At 37.2% G+C, this 13,953-nt stretch overlaps 2 protein-coding genes across 2 annotated transcripts; one reads left to right on the top strand and one right to left on the bottom strand.

Moving 5' to 3' along the window:
• Positions 1-3,480: 3,480 nt before the first annotated feature.
• Positions 3,481-5,313, bottom strand: LOC106421159 (berberine bridge enzyme-like 19). Its single transcript, XM_048762978.1, has one exon. It carries the CDS (start codon positions 5,207-5,209, stop codon positions 3,602-3,604), a length of 1,608 nt encoding a protein of 535 aa, XP_048618935.1. The 5' UTR covers positions 5,210-5,313; the 3' UTR covers positions 3,481-3,601.
• Positions 5,314-10,472: 5,159 nt separating this feature from the next.
• Positions 10,473-12,551, top strand: LOC111207438 (putative leucine-rich repeat receptor-like serine/threonine-protein kinase At2g24130). Its single transcript, XM_048762977.1, has one exon. The coding sequence runs from the start codon at positions 10,846-10,848 to the stop codon at positions 12,151-12,153; it is 1,308 nt and encodes a 435-aa protein (XP_048618934.1). The 5' UTR covers positions 10,473-10,845; the 3' UTR covers positions 12,154-12,551.
• The last annotated feature ends 1,402 nt before the right edge of the window (positions 12,552-13,953 follow it).

Below are 13,953 nucleotides of genomic sequence, written 5' to 3'. Positions count from 1 at the left end.
TTTGATGATTGTTTTTGACTCATTGTTTAATGATTTTTTTTAAAAGTAAAACTTATTTAAATCATATTATTTTTTCTGAATATAGTTAGCTTTGGAGTAAACTAAAAATTATTAGTTATTGATTTGCATTACTTATTTGGCGAAATCTTATCAAATTAGATTGTTTTCTGTGTCTTCTTATGTTAATATCTCATATGTGTTGATTTCTTCGTAGGGAAAGTTAGATCTTATTTATGCATATCATCTAGGCATGGGCATTCGGGGTCCCAATCGGGTTTCGGTTTTGTCCAATCGGGTCTCGGTTTTTCGGGTTTATTAAAATCAGCCCTATTCGGATTATATAAAAGTTCGGTTTGGGACCGGTTCGGGTTTTATCGGGTTCGGATCGGGGTTAGTAAATCTTCGAAGAACCGGTACAACCCGGTGTACTTTCGGGTTTTGGGTTCCAACTGATTCTTTGGTTTTAAAGTACTTGATTTATATCTATTTTGTAACCAAAATATAAGTAAAATCGGTTCTTCGGGTTTAAAGTACTTGATTTGTACGTATTTTATAACCAAAACATAAGTAAAATCGATTCAAAAATAAGAAAAAACATCAAACATGATCATTTAAAGTCAAACGCAAGGTAAACGTTGTTATTGATAGAAAGAAAACCAATAAATGAAATCATAAAACGAAAAAATTAAGTTCTCATGAAATGAAAAAAAATATTCAATGAAAATAAAACCAAAATCTAAAAATTACAAGCCTCAACAGCCACTTTCAACCATCAACCTTCGTGTAGTAGATAGTTATTGTCGATGTTTAATAATATCTTAGATTATTTTGGCTGCATATTAGGTACAAGTTCTTTTTGGCATTTTGAATGTTTCGGGTTCTATCGGATATCCATTTAATTTCGGGTTCGGTTCGGATAATACCCAAAGCCCGAAATACCATAAAACAAGATCCATTCGGTATTTATGTCGGGTTCGGATCGGTTCGGATTCATTTTTATCGGATTGGATTCGGTTTGGATTTTCGGGTTCGGTTTATTTGCCCAGCCCTAATATCATCTCACCATTCACAAGAAATGTTTTTTGCCTCTCATTCATTCCCATTCCCTTTTTTTCAGAAGAATAAAAAACAAAATCATTTTTTGAGAAATTTGAGCAGGAACAATCATTCATTTTCATTTTTGCTATTTTATTCATATACATTCTTTTTCTATCCATTCTTTTTATTCCCAGAAAAATTACCAGTCGGAGTCATTGCGAATTTGTAATAAATCCAAATATTCTTTCCGTCTCCAAAGATAATTTTTTTTTCATTGTTCATACATATATTAAAAAAATTGTATCGCATCATTTTCTATTATCATCAATTTTCAATAAATTAAGAAAATAATAATTTAGTACACTTATTTTTTTGAAATTTAAAATTTACTATTATAAAACATGATGGTTCTTAACATGGTATTTTGATGTTTTCGTACGTTAAAAACTAATAATATATGAAAATTCTAAAAATTAAAATAAATATGATGAAAATGAAAGATGATGAACAAAAAAAAGCAAATGGAAATTAAGACATAAAATTTATAAATTCATAAAAATTATATTTTTGTGAAACTAATTTTTCCCCTAAACCATGCAGAAATGTAAAATCTATAAATATTTTCAGGAACTACAAATCATGTACACACACACACATTAATCATGTCTTCACATTTTTGAATACTTTTGTTTTTGAAATTATAATTGAACATTTTGAAGAGAATTCACTATCATAATAAGTACATAAATTTTGATCTTAACAAATCAAAGTCTGGTTAACAATACGTCATGGTGTGCTTCGTTTCTAGCACAATACATAATATTCTCAAACTTCATATAACTTCTCAATGGACTGATGCTCTCTGTTCATCTCATTAAAAGATGTCATTGTTAGATAATTCGAAAAACAATCTTAATATTTTACAATACATGTCGCCGATTCCGCAGAGTTGTATGCTATCGGGGTCAAGGTCGACCAATGACATGGCGAGGCGATCAAAGCATTCCTATATCTTCTCTATCCATTACGCCATTACTGGCTGGTTATTTGTCAGGAGAACCACGTGCCATTACCGTGGCTCCTCCGCCATCCCCCGCTTTGGCACCAGTCAAGCGCCATCTCAAATAATTTAGAGGCTTCAAGCAAATTGAATATGTGTTATATGTCATAATGCTATTTTTTATTTTTAAAATACATAATATTTTATCAAAAAAATAATACATAATATCATTATTTTACCATGTGTTTAATATTTAGAAAATAATCAATTTATTTTTCTTAACAGTTTGGTTTTTCTTAATTACTAAAGATATTAAAGCAAATTATCTTAAAATCATGTAGACATTATAAAAACTTTAAGTGGTAAAAATAAAAGGTTCAAATAGCCATTATAATTAGTACTCCCACTCATTCTGTTTTATCAAGTGAATACTCGCTGTCATAGCCGGAAAATGCACTTTCAGTAAAAAACGCAAAAACTCATTTTTTCATCAAGACCGTAACAAAGCATTTTCCGCAAAAACCGCAAAAACGCACTTTCCGTTTCCGTCGAAAACACACTTTTCTGTTAAAGAAAAAAATACATTTTTCCGCAAAAAAGCAGAAACTCATCCGTTTAATAATTTTTAATATGTTTCTTCACACAGCATTGTACATGATATACTCATTCAGTAAAAACCCACACAGCATTGTACATGATATACTCATTCAGTATTCACTTGATAAAAAAAAGCATTGCGTCCTATTGGTCACTATATAAAATATAAATCACTTACATGATTTTGACCAATTTTGGTGTAGGTCAGACGAGAAAACATGATTTTACAGTTTTATTAGAAAATATAATTTCATAATTTTGGTGGTGAAATTTTTTGATTTTACGATTTTGTGAAAAGACTTAAATTTACGGTTTTGACAAGAGAATATGGTTAGACTTGATTTATGAAAACAACCAAATATAGTGTTTATATATAAGAAACAATTAAGTTAGATTTTGTTTATTAAAATTGATTTAGATATATGAGAAAAATAAATATAACTTGGTTTGTAAATTTGGTATGGTAATTTTTTGTTCATATATTTGTTTTGAGTTTAGAATGGTTATAAATTTTTATTGGTTTGATTATGGATAATTCATTGTCCATTTTAATCCAATCTATTATACCGAATAATTCATTTTTATTTCTATTAAAATTAGTGATTTGGATTGGATTGAATAGAACCGTAAACTTTTATCCATTTTGCCAATTCTAGCCTTGCCACTAGATGAATATGGTGACTTCGTCGTCCCCAAATGTTGGCACTTTTATCCGTATCTTATATTACGCTAAGAGACCCAACCTAAGAGACCTACAATAAACATACTCTAACAGTCTACCGGTTTAAGATTTGGTTTGCATCACCAGCAATTTTGACATATTACTACTTCTCTCTCAATCTATAGGCACAGAGAAACCATACAATATATTAATATCCAAAACCAATGCATTCTATATTGCTTCACCAAAGCATTACATTATTAACGTTAAACCAATCTTTCATAACAGATGACAAACAATATCTCTTAAGACTTGCGTGGCAAGGTAGGTATACTCTGTTCATTCCTAAAGAAGTTCCCTGGATCAACCTTGGTCTTAATCTTGACTAATCGATCAAAGTTCTTTCCAAAATACATTCTTCCATAAACCTCTCCTTCCTTGTAGCTATTCTTCCCGTGATCGTTCACCCCGATATCGACATCACGGTAGTTCAAGTAAGCACTTCTAGGGCTCTTGCTCACAAACCTGGTCATGAAACTGTGAAGCTCTTTAGCCTCGTTCAAGTAACCCTTCTCTATCTCCGGAGACGACTCTTTCCAGTTCACAGAGTACTGAATCTTGAAAAGCATATTCCGGTGAGGGAACGGCGTTGCGTCCTCCGCAATCTCCGCCATCTTCCCGCCGTAAGGATTGAAAACAAGACCGATCTTTCCTAATTCAATCATCTTCTTGAACAGAGACTCAATCCCATTTCTAGGAATCTCGGTCGCTACGTAATCCGACTTCCTCTTCCCGAAGCTAGAGGAGTCAAGATTTCGATCGAGAAACACTTTAGGATCGGTCTGAGTAGCGTTCACGCGATTGTCCCACCATAATGCGGACTGAAACCAAGTCATCTCCGTACAGTTCTCCTTCTTCAAAGCCAACTCAGGAAGCTCCTTACTAAGGAGCGAAACGACGTCGTCTGCTTTACCTAAGAACAGAGCAACCACAGTAGCTCTCACCGTCTTCACCTTATTCCTCGTAACCGGTTGAATCAGCATCCTCATGAAGAGGTTCCTGTCGGTTTTCGGACCAACGAACTGCCACTTGTGAACCATGTCCACCGCTCCGCCGGCCATATACTGCTCCACTCGGAACACCGTCACGACAGGTGGCACGGGAACGAGCTTGACCTTGTACCCCAAAACGACGCCGAAGCTCCCTCCTCCTCCGCCGGAGATCGCCCAGAAAAGATCCTCACCCATCGCTTTCCTGTCCAAAACACGACCTTTCACGTCGACGATCTTCGCGTCGATCAAGTGATCGACCGACAAACCGAACTTCCTCAACATGTTACCGTACCCGCCGCCGCTTAAGTGACCGCCGACACCAACCGTCGGACAAACTCCGGCGGGGAAACCATGGACTCTACTCTTCTCCCAGATTTTATAGTAAACTTCTCCGAGAGTAGCTCCGGCGGAGATCCAGGCGGAGTTATCGGCGACGTCGACGGAGACGTCGCGGATGTTCGACATGTCGAGGACGAAAAACGGTTTGTCGGAGATGTACGAGAGACCGTCGTAGTCGTGCCCGCCGCTTCGGATCTTGAAGACGAAGTTTAAGGGCTTCGAGCAGAGGACGGCGGCGCTGACGTGGCTATACGAGCGAGGGGTGACGATGATGGTCGGTTTGGGAGTGGAGGAGGTGTTGAACCTCGCGTTTCGGATGTAAGCGCGGAGGACGGAGGAGTAAGAAGGGTTGGTCGGAGAGAAGACGTTTTTGGCGATTTGGGGTTGTGGTGTTTTCGTTCTCTTGGAGAAGCATTTGAGGAATGAGTTGTAGACGGAGTGCGATGGTTGGGAGAGGGAGGGGAGAGGTAGAGAGAGGAAGAGGAGGAAGAAAACGACAGAGAAGACACAGGTTCGTCGCATTGTGTTAATGAGATTGAGATTCTTCTTGTGTCTCGTGTTGTGTTTGTCTTGTGCGTACTTGTCCGGTGTATTTATAACCGATGAGAAAAGATGTTTCGGACAATATTTTAATTTCGTTTAAAAACAAATTGCAATTATTTTATATTAGAATACAAATTTGAAATTAGCAATATATGAAATGTATGAAGTGTTTTTGCGTTTAACGCGTTTAAAAAAGTGGCGAGAAGTGGCAAATAAAATAGGATTAAGGAGACTTTCATTCTTTGGTCTAAAACTATGAGTATTCATCACTATTCAAAACTCTTATAAGTCACGACCTCTTGGTTACTATACTTTTGTAATCAAATCCCCTATATATTATTTGAGAAGCATTACAACTTTTTTTTATAGCCACATGTCATCACTAGAATGATTCTTAGAATGATTAGAGAAATATGTTGGTCCATCTAATTATATAATAAGCATTTTATTAAACTAACAATAAATTCATCATTAATGTACTTTATTATTTCCTTAAATAAAATTTACGAAATTGCCTAATATGGCTAAAGTATATATATGGCAATTATTGATTTTGAATAATAAAGATTTGATAAAAAATAGTGTATCTTCTATCATATTTGTTTAATTTTAAACTATTAAATAAATTAAACAACCACAATAACCATATAATAAAAATTTAGATTTTTATGTATATGCTATATTTTTGAATTTTTACAAACGGCTATAAATTACTTAAACTGTTAAAAGTCTCACATTCAAATTTTATGATCCATGGTTTAAAATTTTTGTTATGACAAAATACAAATGATTACAAAAATTATATAAGTAAAAAGTCTAATTTAATTAATTATTAAGATTATATATATATATATATATATATATATATATATCGTTTTAAATTAAACTATAAACCATATAAAATACAATATTTTAGTTTCAAAATTTACTTTGAACAGTTTTTTTGTTAAAAGTTTTGAACGATCATTGACAACTTTTTTTTTTAAATTATAAATTACTAAAACTATTAATCCCACAATGAAAATTTTGTTATCAGTAATTTAAATATTTTTCTATAAAAGATACAAATGATCAAAAAATCTATATGAGTAAAATCATTATTTAATAGACATTAATATTTAAAATATACTAAAATATATTATCTATGTTAGTATCATTTAAATTTAATAACATATCCTATCAAATATAAAAAAAATATTTTTTGGATTAATAAAATTGATTTATATGTTCGCACCAATTTAATTATATATTTAACAGTTACTGACTTTTAATTATTTAATATATATTTATTATTTCATAATATGTAAAAATATTTAATACATAAAATAATTTATATATATAATGTTTATTCCGCGCAAGGCGCATATTTTAACCTAAGTATTATTCTCGAACCAATTATCACTTGTTGGTATACAAATACTTTTAGTCTTTTAGGGATAGGCTAAGAATTGTCGTTTGTATTCTTTTTGAAAGTCATTAAACATCAATCAACATGAAATTAAAAAAAATAGACTGAAACGTTGTCAAAAAAGAAAAAGACTAAAACATTAACCAAATTGAACAGGTTACAAATACAGATACCGATAAAATAGAGAGTAATTTTGTAACAGAAAATGATATTAAAGATGTTCGATACAAAAAAAAAATTATAGAAAGAAACGATTGAGCCGTTAATTTCGTTTAATTTTCCTTGTTTTATTGGTCAACATTTAGTTAATTTCCTTTTCATCGCTGGTTTTAAAGTCTGGTCAACGTCGGTATTGGAATCCTATCGGGATTTGTGGGACTGTGGAGGAGTAAAGAAAAGTTCGAAGAGAAGACTATACACAACGTGCCATTTATAAATGCGATACTCTCTCCGTTTCATATTAAGTCTCGTTTTAAAAAAAAATTTCGTTACAAAATAAGTGTCGTTTTCAATTTCCAATGCAAAATTTATTAATTCTATGCAAAATTTATTTTTCTATTGGTTGAAATATGGTTAGGTGTATAGTTAATAGTGTTTTTTTTATAGAAAATGTATAAAATTAATTGTTTTCTTAATCCGTGTGCCGAAATCTAAAATAACACTTATAATGAAACAGAGGGAGTATATGTTTATAATATATAATACGAAAAGTTTTCATCAACTGAAATCATTCATGATCTTTTGCCAAAAAGTTTTTGCTAGTTCGCTTTAATTTCCCACACAATAATAGAATTGAAGGCTCTAAGATCATTTTGTATGTAATTAGTATTATTGTTTTATTTGTCCCTATGTATTGTTCTCTCTGTAGCACTAATAAATATTAAATACCATGTGAAGGATACAAGATATTGAATATGACATTTTGAAATATAAATCAAGAATTTTCATCAACTATCAAAATCAGAAATGAGACGTATTAAGAATTTGTTTGACTATTACTAATATGAATTGCATTACTTAAATTTCGTCTTTTATGTTTCTGACTTTTAAGTCTTCTTCCGTTAACGATTTTAAAAGCTCCAGTGGACACAGTATATGATTATATTTAGGTCGTACACGATAGAATCCCATTAAGGAAGTACAGATATATAGTTTTTAGGCACACTATACCGTAATTATTTTGTTTTAAAGGAATCTTTATCTCGTTAAATGAGATTAAAATGCATCCTTTGTTGACGAGTCTATGATGATATTTAGGACGTACATGATACAATCCCATTATATTGCAATTTGTAACATAAAACTGAAATATGTACTTCATATGGGGGGACTGGGGCATCCGCATGTTCAGGATTAATCACGTCAAAAACCTAATTAGCCCTTACGGCCTAAACGCTGTAAAATTAAGAAGTGTCAACCGAGGTTAATACAGAGATATATCATGGAATGTTGTTGTTGAAAAGTTGAAAATGATAGTGTTCTTTTTGTGTGGCTTACATTAAAATACGTGGGTTGGTAGTAATGATGCGGTCGTTCACGAATTCATTCCATGATAACTTGTTTTTATTCGTTTTCCGTTTGCCTCTTTTAAAATGCCTAATATATATATATATATATATATATATTAGTAAAATGTAAAGATATTATTATCAATTTTCGTTTTCGACAGAATTACAGAGAATAACACGAAGCAGAAAACAAGAAAAGAACCTAAACAACGATTCAATTTAGAAGCAAAAGCCGGACAAACACATTACCACAACTGCAGTTCCGGTGATCATCTAATCCGCACCAACGACTTGCCGCAAAAAGATGAACCAAGTTCAACTGAGAGTCGGAACCCGATAATTTTGACCTCCCCGATGAATCCGCTCTTAAAGATAATGGTCCACCAGAGAAGAGCCCGCCGATAGCGTCAAATCACCTGACCACAAAACAAACAACAACAACAGTGACCTAACACAGCTTCAACAACCAAACCGAGCTTTTATTTTGCTCGGATGCGACCTGTACATGGTGCCGATCCGAGGAAAACATGCCGCAACCTCTGTACTCCATAATCTGAGCCCAACCTGCACACAATTGCCGCGCACACCACCACAAGAAACTTAAGTAAGCCCATGTAGTGTTGGGATGTGAACGAAGACCGGACACAAGCTGTGACAGTCAAAGACACGAGAACCATCACACGTCCGTAGCCGTCGAGAACCGACGAACTGAAACTGGAGCTGCTAAAGTCATCGCTTGCACCAGCAAGTATGGAATGAAGAACAAGGCTAATTCCCAACCGAAACCCATTGAAATCGACAACACTACAAGAGGTGCCGACTTCGGATAGAATCAAGCCGGGAAAATAGATCATGAACCGCGAAGAGGAGGTTCGAGGCGAGGAGGAAGAGCACACGGCCACTGAGACGGCATAGACGACCATCTTTTAAACCGTGAGCTAGACCTTGCACGACCCAGCCACTGAGCTTGAGCACCAACCCTACTGCGTGTTCAAACCCATAACCCGCCGACGTGGTAGAAGGATCCACCAACACACACCACACCCATAGAAAGAGAACCCAAGCTCGACGAAACAACGAGAGCCGAGAAACTCGATCCCGAGCCGAACGACCCCGTGGACCTGTAGCGGCGAACCGCCGTTGACCCGGAGAAGCCACGCCGACCCTCCCACTCGAAGACAGAGGGAAGCTAGACGAGATCGAACCGTGAAAAATCGATCTCGATCCAACCCAAAAAACCGACTACAGCCACCACCAACCTCTCAACCCACTCGCCGAAGCCACAGAGAGACGGAGAGACCACCGGAGAAGAAGTGCCTCTGCAGCAGAGCACTCACCGGCGTTAAACCCTAGCCCACGACTCCGTGCATATCGAAGGTAAGAAGACTGGCGAAGCGGCGGCAGCAAAGCGAGAAGGGCAATAGAAGAAGGAGAGCCCTCCGGAAACCGGTACGCGCCGCCACGCGTCGCCCGAGTTCCGGGGGAATCAGATCTCACTAAGTCGTCTTCGAGAGATAAGGTAGAGAGAGAATTCGCTTCCTGTTTTTATGTTTTCAATGCCTAAAATATTGCATCTCACATACCTTTATCTTCTTCTTAAAAATGTATGTGGTTAAATATTAATGTTATATTGCACTAAGAGGAGGATTACTCTGCTCGTACCTAAAGAAATTCTTAGGGTCTTACTTAGCTTTAACAACCATCAATCTCTTAAAAGTTTCCCAAAAAGATACTTTGATCCATAGATCTCATCTTTTGCAACACTATTCGTCTCACCACTTGAATTGCCTCCAACACTTTCAGCCACGTTGTAAAGTTCTCTCATGAAACCGAGATTATCTTCGTTCCATATTGCATAGTACTGAACCTTGAACAAGTTTCCTTTCCGGTGAGGAAACGCTGTGGCGGCCGCTGGAATCTCGTCCATCACTCCGCCGTAAGGGTTCCAGTACATCCACACTGTTGAATTTCAACATTGTTCTCCAAAATCTGAAACACTTGAGCTTAAGTTGGTGACTATATTTTTTTTCTTCTAAAAATAGTACTGATGAATTCGTTAATTTCAAATCAATTAAGTTAGAATTTTAGTTAAACTATTAGCACTAAAATTCAACTGTATTACATTTTTATTCATGGAGAAATTTATAAATAAATATTTTCTATCCAATTTTGATGAGAAACAAAATGATAAAAAAAAACAATTTCTATTTATTCAAGTTCTCAAATAAAAAAAATTGTCCAGTTCTTTTATTCCTCACGTGGGATCACCTGTCTGAACCTTGAAATTATATTTTTCTTTTCCCCAAATTTACCAACATAAATTATTTCTGACATTGTTGCCTTAATCTCAGAGTTTGAATTGATTCAGTTCAGGTGGATCCCACGGGAGAAAAACAAAGCTGCCGATGCTTTGGCTAAGAAAGCTTTGCGCCTTGAAACTATTGTATTGAACTCAACCCTTAGGGGTCAATGAATGAATGAATGTGTTACAAAAAAAAAAAAAAAAAAGATATTTAAATAATCTTTCTTTTTGTTTAAAACAATATTCGAACAAACATTACAGCTTCCAAGCACACGATCACAAGGAAGTAAATGGGCTTCCCACTCTTTTTCAAAATAACCGCCAACAACACCTCATATACACACACACACAAACAACCTCTCTTGCCTTCTCTCTCACGTAACCGCAAAACTCCGCAATGGCGTCTTCTCTCTTCATCTTCTTCCTCACTTCCCTCTCAAACTTTCTTCCTCTCTCTGTTCTCTCAGCCACAGTACTCGAAGATCTCGCCACCCTCACTCCACCTCCCGACTTCACCACCACCATCACCACAAACTGCCTCCATAATCCTCTGCTCCGTTACTGCAACAACACTTCTTCTTCTTCTCCGATGAACATCACTGAGATCTTCCGCTCCACGATCGTCCCAGGCCATCTCTGCAACGAGTCCAAAAACCCTAACTGCATCGACTCCTTCCCCAAGATCAGAATCCACGGCCGTCCTAAAACCGCCGCGCTCTACCTCTCTTTCAACTTCTTCTGGAAGTACTGTCCTCTCACCGTCGTCGAGATCCAGCTCGTGAATAACTCTCTCAAGAGTGAGTTTCCTACGAATGTCCTGTCTTGTGCTCAGATTCGAACCCTTGACCTGAGTTACAACCAGTTATCCGGTTCTGTTCCGGTTCAGAGTCTCTCCCGGTTAACGAGCTTGACCCATTTGAACCTCTCTTATAACCGATTTTTGGAGGAAAAGATCTCGGATTCCGAGTTCTTTAACCGGTTTAACGCCTCGAGTTTCATACACTCCGGTTTACTTCCAGATGTGAAGCGTAACAAGATGAGAGTCTTGGTCTTGTTGATTGTGTTTCCCATAGTGGTGATCCTTCTCTGTTGTTGCTTGGGATGGTTATGTCTTAAAAGACCTGATTACTTACGAAGAACGTGCAGGAGAAGCCACAAGCTCACATCCGCGATGCTCGATGCAGCTACGGATGAGTTTTCGGATCAGAGACTCGTGAGCAAGGGGAATGGAGTGGATATCTACAGAGGAACGTTGAGAGACGGGAGAGAGGCAAAGATCGAGGTGTATACAGAGAAGGTTTCGAAAGAGAAGAGGCGTGAGTTCGAAGAGGAATGCGAGGCGGTTTTGAAGCTAAGACATAAGAATTTGGTTAAGGTTTTGGGTTGGTGTAATAGCAGAAACTTGAGAGCTTTGGTTACTGAGTGGACTAATGGAGAAAACGTTGAGACTTGGCTAAGTTCTTCGTTGGCTTCTTCATGGAGAAGGAGGTTAAGAGTTGTTATGGGAGTTGTAGAAGGTGTTTGTTATCTATGGGAACAATGGCCTGAGATTACATTTGATCTAAACACAAGCAGTGTTTTGTTATCTGATGATGATCAAGAACCATTGATTTCTCAATTCAAGATTGGAGATGGAAACAGTTCATCAACAAGTAAGGGATCTTTTCTTGTTCTTCTTGAAAACATGAATTTTGTTAAAATTTAAAATCTAAGTGTGTTGTTGTTTTCATTTACAGATATATTCAACTTTGGGTTGTTTCTTTTGGAGATGATTACAAATCTAAAACCTAATGAGGAACAAGAAGATTCAGCAACGAGGTATCTTGAGTATATAAGAGTTCATTGTCCGGATAATGTAGAGAGGGTGGTTGATGAGAAGATGAAGATTGAAGAGAGAACGTTGGAGAAAGTTAAGGAAGCGATTGCACTTGGACTTATGTGTACTGACGGATCACCGTTGAAGCAACCAAGCTTCACGCAGATTTATGACATGGTGGTTTCTTTGTATGAGTCTAGCTCAAGGCATCATTAAGAAGATAGTGTAATTAGGTTAGTGTTATTTAAGAATTTAAGCTTCACCACTCTCTTGTTTTGATTTTAGTTTTTATGGTTTTGTTAAGATTCTAAAACATATTTGGATTTCTTTTTATTTTTGTGCAACCATCTAATATAAAGTCATGGCGAGCTTAGACGAGTACAACCGGAAAGAAACTTAAGGCCGGAAAAATTAACAAAGACCACTACAATGAAACAAAAGATAGATGACGTTGAAACACCCAAATGAAAGGGTTTCTTTTTTTTTTCCGTCGATAATTTTATTAAAAAGGAAACGGGCCAAGCCCATGGCCGAAGCCCAAGTGCAAGCGTACTGAAACAAAAGCCCATAATACAAACCGGGCAATTACAACGAACAGGCCGAAGCCAAAAGGGAAAGCACGGCCCAACCGGCCCAATATACTAACGCGGGCAGATCGCCCTAGTCGCGCCGAACCGAGACGGCCACCGACACCATTTTTCGGCGGAGCTCCTAACCTGCAGAGCCTCCACACCTCTGTAGATGTTCTCCGCAGCCAAGTCTTCACGCCGGAGAGTTCATCGACCACGCGAGATCATCTCCGACTTTGCACCACCAAACACTTTGGACAGGCGGCGGAGAAACACCACACTTTTGCCCTTAACTTCGCCGGAACTCAAAACATGCAGAGCTCCCGACTAGAATCACAGCTATCATCGAAGCTTTTCCTTCTTCTACTCGGAGAGAGTATACCAATGTCAACGATTCCTCATCCAATTGATATCCAAGATCCAATTATACCCACTTAACCTCGAGCCAAACAGCTCACACACATACAGCTCACACACATAAAGGAACCAAAGTCCAAAGTAACAGACCACCACAGCCGGCGACGTAAGGAAGAAAATACCTTCACATCCCGGAAACTTGACCGACAACGGCGGAGCTGTCGAAGCCTCCACCCCTCGGAGATAAAACCGGCGTCGACAGATCTGTGCAAGCCTCTGTTTCCCGGGAACCGGATCACAACTGACCATACGACAGGCCCACCACACCCACTCCTCTTGCGACAGCGTCCTCCCTCCAGCGGTAGAGACCACCAGAGCTTAGACAAGCCGGGGGAAATCTTCACGCTAAAGACAAGTGGTCATGTGTTTACCTTCGCCTTCTCCCGTCCGATTCTTTGACTCTGACCGAGCAGTCAATCCGACGGCCATGGGTCTCTGCTACAGCCGAAACATCTCCTCCGTCAAAGACGACGAGATTCCCGTCGAGCAACCGTCGCTAAACCCCCCCGGCGCGCTTCAGATCTACTTTTCAAGTTTGTGTAATACGTTAAAAAGCGTTTTTCAAAATGAAAGGGTTTCTAAACATATTTGGATTTCTAAATCGTTTTATAATCTTTGATTGCGGAGAGAATTGCAAAAAAAAAAAAAACTGGAAGAAATGATATTTGTAAATGGGCTTTAACGAACTAAATCTGGACTAGGC

Source organism: Brassica napus, chromosome C7 (assembly GCF_020379485.1).
Source record: "Brassica napus cultivar Da-Ae chromosome C7, Da-Ae, whole genome shotgun sequence".
NCBI lineage: Eukaryota > Viridiplantae > Streptophyta > Magnoliopsida > Brassicales > Brassicaceae > Brassica > Brassica napus.
This window is presented reverse-complemented; position numbering and strand designations above follow the sequence as displayed.

Excerpts from the sequence above, each read along its gene's own strand:
- LOC106421159 (XM_048762978.1), bottom strand. The coding sequence starts at position 5,209 with ATGCGACGAACCTGTGTCTTCTCTGTCGTTTTCTTCCTCCTCTTCCTC.
- LOC111207438 (XM_048762977.1), top strand. The coding sequence starts at position 10,846 with ATGGCGTCTTCTCTCTTCATCTTCTTCCTCACTTCCCTCTCAAACTTT.